The 18,709-nt window shown below is 34.8% G+C and overlaps 1 protein-coding gene across 1 annotated transcript; it reads left to right on the top strand.

Annotated features, from left to right (window-relative positions):
- Window positions 1-11,817: 11,817 nt before the first annotated feature.
- Window positions 11,818-18,431, top strand: LOC133287291 (uncharacterized). The gene is made up of 4 exons (XM_061484862.1): window positions 11,818-12,081; window positions 12,460-12,593; window positions 13,607-13,688; window positions 18,261-18,431. Exons 1-4 carry the CDS (start codon window positions 12,027-12,029, stop codon window positions 18,296-18,298), a joined length of 309 nt encoding a protein of 102 aa, XP_061340846.1. The 5' UTR covers window positions 11,818-12,026; the 3' UTR covers window positions 18,299-18,431.
- The last annotated feature ends 278 nt before the right edge of the window (window positions 18,432-18,709 follow it).

Below are 18,709 nucleotides of genomic sequence, written 5' to 3'. Positions count from 1 at the left end.
ACTGATTTTAAAACCTCATGGATTTTGGATTCTGGTGCAACTGAACATATGGCTTGTCGTACTGAGTTGTTTTGTTCTTATCATCCTACTGTTGGTAGTCATACTATATTCATAGCTGATGGATCCTATAAATCAGTTATTGGTTCTGGTAACATTCAAATTCAACCTTCCTTGTTTCTTAAAAATGTTATTTATGTTCCTCAGCTTTCTACTAATCTTATCTCCACTCAAAAACTTACAACTGATTTGAATTATTCTATCACATTTTTTCCTTCTCATTGTGTTATTCAGGATCTTACCACGAAGAAGACAATTGGAGTTGCTAATGAACAGGATGGGTTGTATCATCTCCTTCCAGACAATGCTAGCAAAAATCAGTTATTAATGACACGTCATCCTTCTACTGCAGAGTCTATGATTTGGCTCCATCACAAGCGTCTGAGGCATCCATCATTTAGTCTTTTGAAGTCTATGTTCCCCTCTCTGTTTTTCAATAAGTCGGTTGAGACCTTTCATTGTGATGTTTGTGAATTTGCAAAATACCATCGAGTGTCATTTCCTTCTAGCACTATTAAAAGCAGGGAACCTTTTTCTCTTATCCATTCTGATGTTTGGGGGCCTTCTAAAGTGCACAGTGTTTCAGGTGCAAGGTGGTTTGTTTCTTTTATTGACGATTGTACTCGGGTAACATGGATATACTTGGTGAAAGACAAGTCTGAAGTACCAGAGATATTTATTCGGTTTCATCACATGTTGAGACTCAGTTTGGTAAGGGTATTAAAAGACTCAGATCTGATAATGGTACTGAGTACGTCAATCAACGCCTGTCACAATTCATTTCAGACAGAGGTATGATTCATGAGCTCACATGTGTTGATACCCCTCAACAAAACGGGGTTGCTAAAAGGAAAAATCGTCACCTCCTTGAAGTTGCTAGAGCACTACTTTTCCAGACATCTGTTCCTAGTTCTTATTGGGGAGAAGCAGTGTTAGCTGCAACTTTTTTGATCAACCGTTTACCTTCACGGGTCCTTAACAATATCAGTCCTATTCATTCCATGACTTCCTTCTTTCCTTTTGTTCCCATATTGCAGAGCCTTCCACCAAGAGTGTTTGGATGTGTTGCCTTTGTCCATGTTCATAAACAACATCAGAGTAAGTTGGATCCTAGGGCTCTTAAGTGTATCTTCCTTGGTTATACCCCTTATAAAAAAGGGTACAAGTGTTATCATCCACCAAGTCAAAAAAAATTTGTTTCCATGGATGTCACCTTTCAAGAATCTGAATCTTATTTCCTGGGTCCTCATCGTCAGGGGGAGAACAGTTCTTCAGAAGACTCGTCCTAGTGTATCTGCTCGTGGTGTGTCAGAACCTTCAAATACACTTGAGATACGGAAAATTTTGACACCTAAATTGGTATATCAGAGGAGGAAACAACCCATACTGTCTCACCAGCAACCTCAATCGTCTGAACCACTGGTAAGTCCTGAATCTCATGTTTCTTCTGAGTCTACTGTTTCTCCTGAATCTCATATTTCTGATCATGATGTTAATACTTCTGATGAGTTACCCATTAATGTTGATTCTGATGATTTGCCCATTGCTCTTAGAAAAGGAAAAAGATCTTGTCACAAGAAAACTTGTTCCTCATGTCCCTCTTGTACTCAATACCCTATCTCCCACTTTGTTTCCTCTGCTAATCTTTCTGTGCAGCACAAAAGCTTTGTTTCAACACTAGATTCTATTGCAATCCCAAAATCAGTACATGAAGCCTTGAAAGATGGGAATTGGGCTCAATCCATGCAAGAGGAGATGAATGCGTTGGAGAAAAATAAAACATTGGAGGTTATTGATAGACCCAACGGAAAGAAAGCAATAGGGTGCAGATGGGTTTATGCCCTGAAATATAATTCTGATGGCACTCTTGAGAGATACAAGGCTCGATTAGTCGCCAAAGGTTACACTCAAACCTATGACATTGATTATGAAGAAACCTTTGCTCCAGTTGCAAAGATGAATACGGTGAGAATCTTGTTATCCCTTGCTGCCCATTACAATTGGGATATAAATCAATTTGATGTGAAAAATACTTTCCTCAATGGTGAGTTAGAAGAAGAAGTTTACATGGAAATCCCGCCTGGTTTTGATTCTGTGAAGGGGAAAAATAAAGTTTGTAGATTAAAAAAGGCCTTGTATGGATTGAAGCAGTCACCTCGTGCTTGGTTTGGAAGGTTTACTAAGGTTATGATGACCTTAGGATACAGACAGAGTCAAGGAGATCACACTCTTTTCTTCAAGCACTCCCAAAATGGGAAGCTTACTGTGCTCCTTGTATATGTTGATGATATTATTATCACATGTGATGATTTTGTGGAGAGACAAATTCTGCAGACACAACTTGCCTCTGAGTTCGAAGTCAAAAACCGTGGGAAATTGAGATATTTCTTAGGGATAGAAGTAGCTCATTCAAGCAAAGGAATTTTTATCAGTCAGAGGAAATATGTTTTGGATCTTCTCAAAGAAGCAGGAAAGCTCGGGTGTAAACCCTCTAATACTCCTATTGAGCAGAATCACAAGATAGGCTTTGAAGAGGAGAGTCCTCCAGTTGATAAAGGACAATATCAACGGCTAGTTGGAAAATTGATATATCTGGCCCATACTAGACCAGACTTAGCTTATGCTGTTAGCATTGTCAGTCAGTTTATGCATGATCCAAAGGAGAAACACATGCAGGCAGTGGAGAGAATTCTTCAGTATCTTAAAGCTACTCCTGGTAAAGGACTGTTATTCCTGCGAGATGGTAATCTCTCTTTAGAAGTCTACACTGATGCTGATTATGCTGGATCTGTGACGGACCGTCGTTCTACCACTGGTTATTGTATGTTTCTTTGTGGTAACTTGGTGACATGGAAAAGTAAGAAACAAGATGTGGTTGCCAGATCAAGTGTAGAGGCTGAATTTCGAGCCATGGCTCAAGGCATTTGTGAGTTACTATGGCTGAAAATTATACTCGATGATCTCAAAATAAAATGTGAGGGACCAATGAAGCTGCTATGTGATAATAAGTCAGCTACTTGTATAGCTCATAATCTGGTTCAACATGATCGGACTAAACATATTGAGGTCGACCGCCATTTCATCAAAGAGAAACTTGATAGCGGGTTGATTACCACACCCTACATTCCCACCAGGCGTCAATTAGCTGATGCATTGATAAAGGGACTTCCTTCAGATAGATTTCAAGAGCTTACTAGCAAGCTGGGAATGATAAATATCTATTTCTCAGCTTGACGGGGAGTGTTGTAAATATTAATATTATTTATTTATTTTTTGTTGTATTGGGCTTAGCCCATTAGGTCAAGTATTCTAGGTCTTGTATTTTCTATAAATAGAGAACCTTTGTACAAATTATTTACACACAATTAATAATATTTTTCTGATCACTCTTTTCAAGTTTGAGATATATGAAACCATTAATGTAGCCTCACCCGAAAGCTTAAGCTTTTGGGTTGAATTGGTTCTTTACATGGTATCAGAGCCTCGTGTCCCGGGTTCGAACCTCGCCGTCCCCCACTTTATTTCTAGTGGAATTTCTTTCTTCGCACAGGTAGGTAGGCCTGTGCATTGTCCACCCTTCAAGCCCAGTGGGCTCTCGTGTGAGGGGGCGTGTTGTGAGATATATAAACCATTAATGTAGCCTCACCCGAAAGCTTAAGCTTTTGGGTTGAATTAGTTTTTTACATTAAATTAAAAAAAACCACCCACTTTCTCTCTCCCATGATTTCCGTTTTTCTGTGTCTATCTCTCTCTTAAAATGACATAACTTATGTCATTTAAAATGACAAACACCAAACCCTATATTTAAATAAGTTGTTAAAGTGCTAGAAATAAAAGAGTTAAGAGATATAAAGATTGCAAACTAAGATTTATCCCAGTTCGGTCACACTACTTGCAACCTACGTCCAAATTGCAAGTAGTTTAAGAATTCTTCCACTATAGGTCAAGTTTCACGAGTACTTGACAAACCTCTACAACTTCCAAACTTCTGGGTGCTTGGAAACCTTACAATCTACTAAGCTTCAAAGATGCTTAGCAACCTTATAATCTCTAAGATTCACAGGTGTTTAGAAACCTTTCAACTACCAAGGTTATTGGGTGCTTGACTACCGTACAATATGATTTTATAGTAGGAGAATCATGATCAAATGAAAACTCTCTCAAAGAGAAAGCAAACAAGTTGAAGCTCTAAGTCGGTATGATGAATTTGCAAAAATGAGTTCAAGATTGATGGATTTGTGTATATGTTTTCAATGGATGTTCATGAAGCTTTTTCTACTCTCAAAATACTCTTAGAATGTGTACCAATGATGCCCCACATGTTTAAGAGTTGTTATAAGGGTATATATAGAGATTTCATCAAAAACTAGTTAGTTATAGTCATTATATGTGATCTAGATGCAATGATTGTGTAAGACATATTAAGTCAAGTTAGGAACTCAAATATGAACACATGTTAACTCTCCAAGTGAGAGTTAGTTTTGGGTCTAAATGAGTGAAAATATAGCCTAAATTGGTTATAAATACCTTAAAGCATGATTGTATTGATGTGATATTGCTTAATATATATTTCTAAGTGTTTTGAGAGGTTTAAGTGTTAATTAGATGATTTTGGTTGAATTTTTTGGTTAGAACAGGTAACTTGTTGAGTTGCTATTTTGCATGATTATGTCGTAGAAAAGTCTGAACAATACCATGTCAATGTTGTAGCATAAGGAACTTACGTGAAACAGTGTGCAGCGAGGATAACTAACTTGAAAATAAGGATCAAGCTTGGAATTCAAATTCAAAAGATGCAGGATCATAAGATATGTCTTCTTAGTCGAAGATAAGGTTGTTTAAGAGGAAAAATATCTCAACCAAATCCAAAATTCAAGGGTGCCAATCAAGATAACTTCTAAAAGCAATTCAAACACAAATTAAAGAGAGGGAAGGCGCAAAATAGTATATAAAGCTATGAAAACAAAAATTCAATTTTAAACTCTATGATTCAAGTAACAATTCCTACTTGGATTTAAACTCAAGCAAGGCCTATATAAGAACACCCAAGCCTGCTTCAGAAATATGCTTTCTCACAACAAAGAGTGCGTGAAGGTGCAAGCAAGACAAAGGAAGTTGGAGAAGATTTCACTCAGGTGTGAAGAATGAAGGAAACATCTCATTTTTCTAAATAGGGCAGAAAGCATAATTGGCGCACGGCTTTTGCAAAGCAGCACTATTTTATAGTTCTTCTAGTGTTTCCCTTATGATTTCTTCATCTCTTGTAGTTCTTTTTACTATTTTTAACTTGCATGAGCTAGATGTTTTGTGGGTTAGTGATAGAGTACCCATGCTGTAATTAAGTTTTGATGCCTAAACTATGTTATGTCATTGTTATTTTTAGTTGCTTGATGAGTATGCTTTATTTCATGTTGTATGCTTGTTGGGAAGAGTATGCATGATGATGTATGAGGTATGGGTGGCAATTTGGGTTGACCCGTTCCGCCCCGCCACCAACCTGCCAAAAACGGGGCGGGACAGGTTGACCCGCAAAAAAATATGGGTTGGAAAAATGAATCCACCCCGTTTTATGGTGGGTTGACGGGTCAACCCACCAACCCGCCAATTAAAAAAATTAATTAAAATTCAAAACTAAATTATATTTTATGAATTTTTCTAATATTATTTTATTTTATTTCACACTTCTCTATATTTTTTTAGTCTCAATCTTAAATGCATACTAATATTTGTCAAACATTCTTGAAGAACTTATATATAGATAACATTTGTCATAAATAAAAGTGTTATTCTTTATTTTTTCTAGGAAGTACTAAGATAAAAAAAATTAGATATCACAAAAATTTTAAGGTCTAATGAAATACTACCTAATTGTAAAAAAAATAAAATAAATTATAACCCGACGGGTTGAACCCGTTTTGACCTACTACTAGGCGGGGCGGATTGAGGTGGGTTGGTGGGTTGAAAATCTCAACCCAACCCACCCCGTTTTGGCGGGTTGACCCGCCGGACTCAACCCATATTGCCACCCCTAGTATGAGGGGCTGATGCTAGGAAGTATTTGTTACTTATTTCATGCTCGGAGGATTTGTATAGCTCAAGCTAGCTCTAAATCTTTCTAATTTTTAGTTTTTAATTACGTTTCTATCGGTGAACTAAATAATTAAAAGATTCAAAGATATCTACGTAATTAAATAACTAATAATTAATAAAAGGCAATTTATTATTGGTGACCAAAATTTTTATATCAAATTAATTAATAATCTTTTATGAGGATGTTTGGATGCGCTTTTGCCCTCCCAAAAGCTGCTTTTTTTAAATAAAAGTGCTTCTAAAATCTTTTTTAATGTTTGAATGTTAACTTAAAAAATAGAGTAAACACCCTTTTTAGTCCATGTCAATATCTACGAAGTCCTTTTTAGTCCCTGACAATAAAAAAGGACCAAATTGGTCCCTGAAATTACAAAAAAAGGGCCATGTTAGTCCTTATGTCAACTCCCAAATATGTAGAGTGGCCATTTTCTTGTACTTTCAGGGACCAATTTGGTCCTTTTTTATTGCTAGGGACTGAAAAGGACTTCGTAGATATTGTCAGGGACTAAAAATGGTGTTTACTCTAAAAAATAAGTAGAAGTCAAGAAAAAACTAAAATTCTCCTTTTTCTAAAAGTTAAAATTTCTTGCTTCTGAGAAAAGGAGAAGCAAAAGTCACTCTAACCTATCACCTTCCTTCGATTACAATAGCATGTACCAAGCAAACTGTACGCAAGTCCACCGGAGGGAAAGCGCCGAGGAAGCTGTTAGTGAAAAGCTGCCAGAGAATCAGCTCCGACGACCAGAGGTGTGAAAAAGCCACATCGGTTTCAGGCCAGGGACGGTGGCTTTGAGGGAGATAAGGAAATACCAGAAGAGCATGGAGTTGTTGATACGAAAGCTTCCATTTCAGCGTCAGTGAGAGAGTTTGCGCAGGATTTCAAGACGGAGATCTTCACAGGGAAGCAGTGTTCTTCGGTGATAAGTTTCAGAGCAGTGTTTTTTGATGATAAGTTTCAGAGCAGTGTTCTTGGTGATAGGTAGCCGGTAATTTTATTATTAGAAAAGTGCTTTTTTATTTTAATATCCAAACAATAATTTTATTTGAAAGCACTTTTTAAATATTATATCCAAACATAAAATAATTTTAACTTTTAAAAAAAGTTCTTTTAAAAAAAGTAACTCATAAAAAGCTCATTTTTTTAAAAGCCATCCAAACGAGCCCTATGTAGGTAACATGGGCAAGTTAGTTTGATTACTAACAGTGTTAAGTGATAAAAAAAAATATAGGGGATAAGTGATAAAAGAGTAAATCACAGGGGATTTTTGGACTTTTTCCTTAATAATTTTATTTTATTTTTTATTTTGGTTCTGTGAGGAATAAAAGAAATTATTTCTTTTCTTAATTAATAATAAATCATTTTGAAACTTAATTTCTATTTGAAATAAATAATAATTTATTTATCAAAATAATGGATATTACACTATTTTTAAACAACTAACTTACCAAATGCGTATAACTCAGTTGGCAATACAAGCTAAGTAGAGTGGGGAGAGAACTTGAGTTCAATTCTCACCAAATACATCTTTGGGATGGGGCAAAGAGCTTTAACTATGACTAAGGCCTAACTCGATATTAATCTCATAGCCATCTCAAGGAGTTGAAGCTTATGAGATATCTGAGGGAGAAATGATCACATATTCCTTATCCATTTTAAGCAAAACTATTTTGAGTTAAAAAACAAAACAAAACAAATATCACTAGTTCGAAATATCATTAAGTTTATTTCAATATGAATAAAGTTTTGAAGTCTAAACTCAAAGTATTTTGAGTTATTATCACAATAGTGACCAAAGGTGATTTGAGCTACTACCATTACTATCTTTTGGAAACATTTTGTTGGATATTTAAGTATATTTAAAAATAGAAAAAAAGTTCAAAAATACCCTTTGGTTTTGCTTTGAATCATACACTCATAATTTTTTTTTGTCACTTACCTCTATGATTTTTTCCATCCAAACCCATCCTTAAAATCTTAGAAACTATATTAATCTGCATATTTCACCCTTATAAGAAGAAGAGAACAGATTGAGGACAAAAATAAAAATTAAAAAAAATGAAATAAGACCAAATATGTTAGAAACTTATAATACTTATGGAAAAGACTAAAAATAAAAAATATCAAATATATCTAAATCAAAATGAAGAAAACATATCAACGACCAAAAGTCCAAAATTAGAAGAAAAATAAGACCAAATATGTTAAAAATATACAACAGTAATAGAAAAGACTAAAATTAAAAAAAAGTCCCAATCAAAAGAAAAAATAAGCTGAAGACAAAAAAAATAGAAAAACAAATAAGATGAAATATGTCTAAATAAAGAAAATAGAGAGAGGTCAAAAATAAATAGAAGTAAAAAAGAGTGCAAATATGTTGAAAATTTACAATATTGACAGAAAAGATGGAAATTTAAAAAATTAAAATAGTCTAAATCAAAAAAAGAAAAATAGAATGAAGACAAAAAAAGAAAAAGGAAAACTAAGACAATAAATCAAAAAAGAAATAAAAGAAAAAGAAATCACTATTGTAGATTTCCAATGTATTTGATTTTATTTTTTCTTCTATTTTTTTCTTTTTTTATCTTACATCTATTGGCAATAAAAGGTATTGTTTTTGTATTAAAAAGAACATAAAACAGTAAAAAAAAATAACAGGGGAACTAAAACCCTCAAACCAATTTTTGTTTTAAATTAATGAAACAATATCCATTTAAAGAAATATTGAAATTTTCATAATATGTTTTCCAAAAAAAAAAAAAATCATAATATGTACCCTACATTTCGTAACAATACGTTCATGAACGAAATTAATTCACTATAGAAAAACAATTCAAATAATTTTTGTTTCAATAGATAACTAAAAACTTGTTTTTCAAAAACTCCAAAGCAATTGAAGGTTTCAATATATCGATTGAAAAAAATTTGAATTTTTTTTTTAAACTTTCATGTAATAAAATTCAGAAATTTAGATTCAAAATTTTCGTAGAATATTCAACGAAAACACGGATATGATATATGGTTAGAAAACTCTCATCACGTAAAACAAAAACTCCAAGGTTTTCAAGATCAATTAAAAAAATTCTAAACGAAATTTTATCATGAACTTTAGGTTCTATATGCAAATTTAGAATTATTTTAGTAATTAAAAAACTTGGGTCTTATAATCATATATGCATAGCTCTAATACCAAATGAAGAAGATATTTTCAACCCATTGATAAAATCCAAGAACATGAAAGAACGAGAAAATGCTAATGTGTGGAGGACTACAACAACTTTAGATATGTAGAAAGTTGTTGCCTAATAATTTTGAATGTTTGTTAAAAATTATATTATGCGTTACTGATTGAGAAAATTATATTAGGTTTTATTTTTTTATTAATTTCTTTGCATTTCTTTGTTTTTTTATTGACTCTTGTAATTTTGAATATTTATTAAAAATTCATATGATTTTTTAAAATCTTATAAATCCATGTTGTCGTTTCAAATCTTATAAATTCTTTTAAAATTCTTTAAAATTCAATCTTATGAAATCTTGATTGTAAAAAAAGTCTTTAAAGTTCCTCCAATTCTAAATAGTCTTTTAAAATCTATAACATTTTTTATCTCAAAAAAGTCTTTTAAAATTCTAATCCAATACATCCCCCTTAATTTCTAATGGTGTTAAGGATAAATTTGAATATAAATACCATAAAGGATAAGTAATTAAAAAAATATATAAGAGTATAAGTAATTCAAAGCAAAAGTATGAATTTTTTTTAACTTTTTCCTTAAAAATAAAATAACTCTATCCAAAGCACCATTAAAATAAGGGAAAACTTCATTTTTATCCCTTGTGGTTTAATGATTATCACTTAATTCCTTATGGTTTCAAAGTTATCATTCATAAACATTATGGTTAAATAAGTTTATCATTTAATCGCCTTTGATTTCAAACATTCACTTACGCCCATGGTAACAAAAATATATCACTCACACCCCGGTGGTCATATAAATATAAAATTCTTTATTTTTTCTAACTTTTATTTTATATAATTATGATATTATCAAATAAAATTTTAATAAAATTGATTATTAATGATTAAATATAAAAGATATTTAAATTTATTTAGTTTGAAATTATTTTAAAAATCATCTGAAATTTTTTTATTTACGTAAAAAATTATATTTGAAATTAAGAATATCATTCAAGATAAATTAAAGACGTATTACTTAAATGAATTATTTATTTTAAGTTTTTAAAATATTATAACAGTATCAAATAAAATAAAATAATATTTGACTTAAATTTATTTTTACGATAAAAATATAAAACCACAAGATTTAAATGTGTATCATCTAATGAATTTAATTCAAATAAATAAAATAAATTATCTAGTTTTATCATGAATCAAACGCCTACATGATACATTTAAATAAATGTATTATATATATGGGATAGGATATTGTGACACCCAAGTTATGTTACACCCATATGACACCCAGTCAATCTCACTGTTAGATCGCTTATGTTGATCCAACGGTTATATTTATTTCCATCTTTGTATGGTAATGATTTTCCAAATTTAAAGTGAAAACATTAAATATGGGAAATCATAACCATACAAAGGTAGAAATAAATATAAAATATTAAATTTGGGAAATCATGACCATACAAAGATGGAAATAAATATAACCGTTGGATCAACATAAGCGATCTAACGGTGAGATTGACTAGATGTCACATGGGTGTAACATAACTTAGGTGTCACAATATCCTATCCCTATATATATATGTGTGTGTGAAAGATCATAAAGAGTTTAAATGATATATTTTTATAATCATGATACTTTAAAAGCACAAGGGGTTAAATAATATATATTTTGTAATCATGAAATTGGCCAACAATTGTCCAATAACGGATATTCATATAATCCTAATTCTGGGCTGATTGTTTTTACTCTTGATTTTAATCCCAATTTTTACGACATGCTTTATTTTAATTAAATCAAATAAAATACCCGTTTTATTTTCTTACAATTGATCTTTAAACCCATGTTATTTCTTTGAGAAACGATCTAGGTTGACATTATATTACAAATTTTTTAAAAATTTGGTATTTTAATTTGTTCAAGTTAGATTAGGGATGTAAATAGACTAAACCGGCACTACATGAACCTAAGACTTAGCCTATTGTAAATAATCAAATAAAACTTGCTTAGACTTTAAAAAAAAAATTATTTAAAAAGTAGACTATACGTTTTTTTTTACATGTCGAATCAATAAATCTATAAGTCGACTTATATTATATTATTTATTTTAAATAAAATAAATAAAATTATTATTTTAATAATTTTGAATAATATAATAAGAGGAAGGTTATACTTATAATCTTTTTTCTTTACAACCTCTTTCAACCATATCTTAGCACCGTTGATTTTCGCCAATCAACGGTTATGATTTTCGCAAATTAAACTCATTAATTGATTATTAATTCACAATAAATGATAACCGTTGATTGACGGAAAAACGGTGTTAAGATATGATTGTAAAAAAAAAATTGTAAGTATAACCTTTCGCATAAAATAATATTATTTTAATTATTTTTTACCAAAATTATTATATTTTAGATATATCTCAGATTTGATTTATAATTGAGTTCTACAGATGCTATCTGACCAGGAGATCCAAGTTTTTTTTACTCAGGACTGTGCTATAAAGCAGTAACCTATTTATACCTGTAAATTCAACAGCTCACGTCAACTGCGCCGTTCCCGGGGGATTTTTATAAGCCTGGAATTTTCGTTTACCACCCACCCCTACGTGTGGGTACCAAGAAGGTAATTCTATCTATCACTTTTGTTCAGTCCTGTTACGACGAGGAGATTAGAGAAGAGCCATGGCATTACAAACTGGCGTGAACACCTCCAAGGTTCTCATCCTTGTTGGAGCTGGTATATAAACGATATCGTTTTGTTCCTATTCTCAAGAATTTTCTCTTTGATTTATATTGTTGAATTTTTTTAATAATAAAACAACTCTGTAAATTTTGTATTAGGTTTTGATAGACCAAGACCTCTTTTTTTCTTGTTTTTAATCTTTAACAGATTTGAGAAAGAGCTTACAACTTTATCCGTTTTGAATCCAAATTATTTACTGCTCCATATTGTTTGGCATAGCTGATTTGACACACTAAGGGCATTTTTTTAATTAATTTTTTTTTGGTTTTTTATCACTGTGATTGGAAAGTGTATCCTTGTAGTTGTTGTAATGATGTTTATCATGTGATCAACTATTAAGTTATTGTGTTGTTTTGGTGCATTTTATTTTAGGTTTGACTGGTTCTGTTGTTTTGAGGAGCGGGCAATTGGCTGATGTTATTGCAAAGCTTCAGGAAGTGCTGAAGGGTGTTGATCAAGTTGAGATTTTGCCAGGTGGATATGATGCCTCGGTTATTTCTGCTCAGGTATTTCTTTTTGTGTGATTTTGAGGCAGTGGTGTATTTGTAACAACTCAATGTAAATTCACACAATAATTGGAAAAGAAACACTGAATTGTATTGATTAAACGAAATCTGCTGAACTTCAGTACACTAATTGGGAAAATTACAAGGAAAACCTAGAAACTTCAAGATACAAGGAAACAACCCGGAGGATTAGAGAGCTCTGGTTCTCTCCCAAAATACCACACACCCCATGCTCCTCCTCACCGTTTTCCATAACACACTCACTTCCATTTGCTGAGTCAACCGTCAGTTGAGATCCTCTAAAATGCTTTCTATGGTACACTAGCATCTTTAGAGGGTTTGTATCAGTATGACATTGAATGTTTTCGAGTGGATATGAGTGGGGATACAACTAGGAACCCGAATACAGAAAGACAGAGCTGAGATAAGAAATGATTTGTGGAAAGGTAAAATGTTTTAGGGAGTCTATCATTCATTCATGAAGTATTAATTTGAAAATTGTGAAATTGTATGTTTGTAAGCCCACTGCTACATACATAATTGCTACAGTGTATCGAAGGAGGAAAGAGAGGAATGTCGAGAATTTGACCCACAGTAGTTATGATAATGTGGGAGGGCAGGAAAGGATTCAGATATTTAGTGGAATGAGAAAATAACCTCCTGTTAGTGTGGCAGGGAAGGAAAGGATTTGGTTAGTTAGTGGAAGGACAGAGAAAAAAAGGAGCGGAGAGGAAGTTGCGACAATGTGGGAGATAACCAGGCCTCTCAAATTTGCTTGAGCTAATCTATTATGTGCAGTACACCGAGATCTCTACTTTTTTTGTACAAACCTACCACTCTTATTGATTTCATACTGATATCAGCAGTGGCATTTCAGTACTAATACTATATTATTCAGCTATTTTGGGTCCAATTCATTGATTGTATAGTACTTGATGTTGATGGTAAAGCTATTTATTCACACAAAACTTATTATCTAATGCATAACAAAAAATGTGTGTATTTAACTTCAGATTCGGCAGCTAGCACAAGAGATTAAGGAGTTGACCTTATCTAGGCCTATTACTGTCTTCAATGGCAATTCTTCTTCTAATGGTATGTAGATTGGATTCTATTGCAAGTTCTACTCACACAAACTCGGGCTTTGAATATTTTTCTTTTCTTTTCTCTCTTCAATTGAGATATTAAACATTGGAGTTGAATCATAACAATTTACTTTATAGTTACCCACTTCATCTTTTCAACCATGCGTGCAATTTCTTTCTTCTTTAAGAAAAAGAAGATGGAGGTTCTCCTTAATATTCATTTTGAGTGATGCAGGTTAGCAATCCTAATTAAAGAATGTGTTTAAGGGAGAGAGTGAACAGGAAAGAGATTGGTTTTTCAGGTATTGGAGTATTTCTCCTGCCTAGTCTGTTTTAGATATATAGCCTTGAAATGAAGTGAAGACCTTCAATTCTCTTGTCATGTCTAGGATCGCCTCTGTATTTGAGCCATGGTCGTGGTAGTGGTATAGGGAATTGAAGATTTTTGACTTCCCACTAACAACACCAATGTCTTGTCCAAGAATCAGAGATAGATGCATACCTAACTCTAGGAAGAAAGTCCGGAGGTGCTTGTGATCCTGTATTTAGAGTGTTGGGGGCTATGTAGCACCGATACCGACACGGGACACGAGACACGATACGACACGATACTCCGACACGTTAATCCTAAAAAATGTTAGATTTCGACACGTTAGGACACGTTTTGATATTAAATATTATTTTTAATTTATGTAATGTATATTATATTTAATACTCAATAATTTAACAAAAAAATGAGATTAAACTTATAATACCCATTAATTTTGCAAAGAAACATAAGATATCTCAAATATTTATATTAAACTCAATAAAATAGTAATCGTAATCCAACGAATCTAATAATTGGAACTAAAAATACAACGCAACGCAACCTTTAAACCTTTTTTTGAGTCTCTACAATGAATGCTGGAGTGTCGAGGAGTATCGGAGTGTCGGAGAATGTCGAAAAGTATCGGACACGACATGTCAAATTTTTAAAGTGTCGGTGCTTCATAGGTTGGGGGTGTACACGCAAAAGGAAATTCAACACTCAAGTTAGAGGTGGTACTATTACTACCATACAAGTTTGTGAGGGAGGAGATCCCTTACTTGAGGTCTTGGCGTTATTTATATAGTGGGGGATGCTTGCTCAAGTGGTAGCCATGGAGGTGGAAATTCTATTTGCTTGGATTTGGATTCATAGTAAGCAATGAGATGGATAAGAATGGAATGAAATGACATTAGTTGCTATTGCTTAGGTTTTTTGGAAATAGGGTGGAATGGAATTGGTATATATTCCGTCCCACCCATCCATTACATCCATTTTTGTTTCCCTCCAATTTGGGGGATATGGGATGGAATCATCTTATTTTTTGTTATTAGAATTATTAAATTACAAGTTGTTCTAACCTGCAAAAAGAGGATATTACCACCCTTCCTTCATGTTCGTTTCTCTCTTTGCGCAAGTACCCATATGCAGCTCTGATGTTTTCTTGTGTCTTGGTGTTTATGCATGTGTTTGCCTTTAGTGTAATATGCATACCTTTTTTTTAATGTTGAATCCAACTAATACTAGTTGAGAAATATAGGATAGAATCCAAGAATTGCTTTCAACTTTGTAATCTTGAAGCCTCTGTAGTGCTTGTAAATATATTGTGTAGTTATGATCCTGTTATTTCATGATACTTGGAGATCCGATTCTATCTCTGCCACTTTATAAAAGATTTGGCCATTATTTGATGGGGCCGAGGTTTGGGCTTTGATAGGACCCAGGACAGAATGAAAGAAAATAAGACAATGTAGTCATAGTAGTTATAGATTTAGTAAGTGTTTGTTAAGAGTAGATAGTTACAGAACTGGTTAGGTGTTTTGCTTAAATAGTTGGAGGGAGTAGAAGAAGATTCATTCTAAATTGTTAGCATTGGAAAACATAGCATTAGTTCTGATGTAAAAGTGGAAACCCTTTGTTGAAGGGGAAACCGTTGGAAGGAGAATTCTCTCCACTTTCTATTGAGATTGAATAAACCTCTGCAGATTTGTTCTCTCTATTTCTTAGTTCTCTTGCTTGTGGGTTCTTAACAAATTGGTTTGACCTGCTGGGTCTCGTTTTCTGGGGATGACATGGAATTGAGAATATAAGTGCTGGAGAATTTGGTGGAGTTCTTGAAGAAGAGGACCAACAAGCATGGGGTGATATTATGCTCTTTGGATGCTCATGTCACTGAGATTTGGAAGAATATACGGTGTAGAGGACATTTGAAATTTGCTGGATAGGTGGATGAAGAGATAGGGCATTATTCTTGAGGAGGAAGATGATGACCAAACCTTTCACGATATGTCAAGTTCATGACTGACAAAGGAGAAAACTGAGACACAACATGATGGTAATTCTGAGTCCATTTCTGATGAATCCTTGATGTGGCAATTACCCAATTTTTATAATAGTAACCCAATGGGGTGAATTGCTTAGGTGGAGAAGTTCTTGTAGGTGCAACAAAGAAAGTTGATGATTGTTAGAAATAATATTATTTTATTATTATTAGAATAGTCTAGAATAGTCTAGATTGTGGGTTTGGCCCATTCGGTCATCCCATTAGGTCTTTTTAGTCTCTATAAATAGAGAGCCTCCTTGTACAGACTTACACACTTGAATATACAATATATTTCAGATTCAATTTGGTATCAGAGCTCTCGATCTGAGGGCTCTGCTTCCGCATATATATTTTTTTCCTTTCGTTGTACTGCCGTGCATCATACCGGCAAACCTTTTTACCGCCGTGCATCATACCGGCAACCTTTTTCAACCCTCCGAACATTGTTAGACCCTTTTTCGATCTCAGATCGTCATCCTCCTTCATTATTTGACCAGAAAACACTGCTCACATCGCAAGAAACACTGTTCCGTCACTGTTCATCACTGTTCCGGCCACCTTTCCGGCGAGAAACCACGCGATCAGGATCCCCTCACGCCGGCGACCATTTCTGTCCAAGACCCGTCCCAAACGGCCGCCGCACGCGCCTCCACGCGCCACCACAGCTGTCTGCGCGTGGGCCTCACGCGCCACCTCTCTCCGGCGCGTGTGCACTGTTCCGGCCACCTTTTCCGACCAAACCAAGGCAGACAGGCTCGCCTCTGCCTCCTCCTTCCAGATCCAGTGACCGATCGTTGTGGGTCTCTTCCGTTCGAGGGTTTCTAGTGCAAAAGTCGCTACTTTGTTCCTTTTTCGCGTAATTTTTACAGTTTTTTGGTTGTCTGATCGCTGTTCCTGATGGAAGGAACCAGTAAACATTCTTCCGGCATCATTTCAAGTGCTATTCCATCTATCACAACTCTGAAATTGACCGGATCTGCCACTTACAAGACCTGGTCTACCTCCGTTAAGATCTGGTTTACCGGTCAAGGCCATGACAAACATCTCACCACTAAGAAGACTGATATTTCCCAAGATCAGAGACTGAATGGGAGAAAGTTGATGCTCAGCTCCTCAGTATTCTTTGGCAATCCATTGATTCATCTCTTCTCAATATTTTCATTCCTTTTGAGACCTGCTATGATGTGTGGACGGAAGCCAAAAACCTCTACACCAATGATATTCAACAACTTTATTCCATTGTCTCCCAGATGATGGATTTGCGCAAATCACCCGAAGCTCGTATGGAAGTTTATGTTGGTAAGATTCGTTCTTTGATGCAGGAATTTTTGGCTATGTTACCTCATGCTGCGGATGCTACAGTGTACAGGACGCAAGTGGAGCGTCTCTTTACGGTTGTGACTCTCTCTGGTCTCCCTGACGGATTAGAAAGTGTTCGTGAGAACATTCTAACCAGTACTGCGATTCCCAGCATATCCCAGACCTTTCAGCGCCTTCTGAATCTTCAAGATAAGGTGGCTCCCGCACACGTCACAGCTACTGACTCTACTGCGCTCTTGTCTGATTCTGCTGCTTTAGTCTCTCGTGGTAATTGGAACAATGGTGGACGCGGTCGTGGTCGTGGCCGCGGACAAGGCGGTCGCGGGCCCATGACTTCATATGGCCCAGGCGGGCGCGGACAGACGATGTCGTATGGACAGGGTGGCCGAGGACAAAGGCCTCGGTGTAATTATTGCCAATATCTGGGCCACATCGAAGAACGTTGTTATAGAAAGTACCCTCACTTGAAGCCACCACATATGAACTTTGCTCAAACAGATGTTGTGCCGCCCTCTACCGGATCAGTGACTATTTCCGCTGCAGACTATAAGGCCCTTCTCCAGAAGAGTTCTTCTCAGCCACCTGCTCCAGATACTGGTAATCTTGTTGCTTGTTTTTCTCAATCGTCTCTTGGACCCTGGATAATAGACTCAGGTGCTACTGATCATCTTTGTGGTAATAAGGATCTTTTTACTTCCCTTACCTTTTCTAATAATCTTCCCTCTGTTACTCTTGCTGATGGCACCAAGGCTCCTGCTCGTGGCATTGGGCAAGCCAAACCAACTCCCTTATTGACTTTAACCTCTGTTTATTACATCCCTGGCATTCCTTTTAATTTAATTTCTGTTAGTCAATTGACCCATTCTCTTTCTTGCTCTATCACCTTTTCTAAACAGTCTTTTTCTATGCAGGATCCGAGTACGGGGAAGACGATTGGAGCGGGCGGTGAGTCACGAGGTCTCTACTATCTGCATGCACCCTCTGCTCCAGTTGCATGCTCTCTCACAGAGTCTCCTGAGCTTCTCCATAGCCGTCTGGGTCATCCAAGTCTCTCGAAGCTTCAGCATATGGTTCCTTTTTTGTCAGGTCTTAAGTCTTTGAATTGTCAGTCTTGTCAGTCTTGTCAGCAGGGAAAGCATACTCGTTCTTCCTTTGCTAGTAGAGTCAATAAAAGAGCTGCTGCTCCCTTTTCTATTGTTCATTCTGATATTTGGGGTCCGAGTCGGACTATGTCAGTTTTGGGTTTTCAGTATTTTGTAACCTTTATTGATGATTTCTCCCGTTGCACTTGGGTTTATTTAATGAAAAATCGTTCTGAGTTATTTTCAATTTATCAAAAGTTTTGTGCAGAAATAAAAAC

This window comes from Gastrolobium bilobum, unplaced genomic scaffold (assembly GCF_033153095.1).
Source record: "Gastrolobium bilobum isolate Gb01-03AN ecotype WA unplaced genomic scaffold, APGP_CSIRO_Gbil_v1 utg122427, whole genome shotgun sequence".
Lineage (NCBI taxonomy): Eukaryota > Viridiplantae > Streptophyta > Magnoliopsida > Fabales > Fabaceae > Gastrolobium > Gastrolobium bilobum.
The sequence above is the reverse complement of the archived record's forward strand: the minus strand, read 5'-3'. Positions and strand labels throughout refer to the sequence as shown.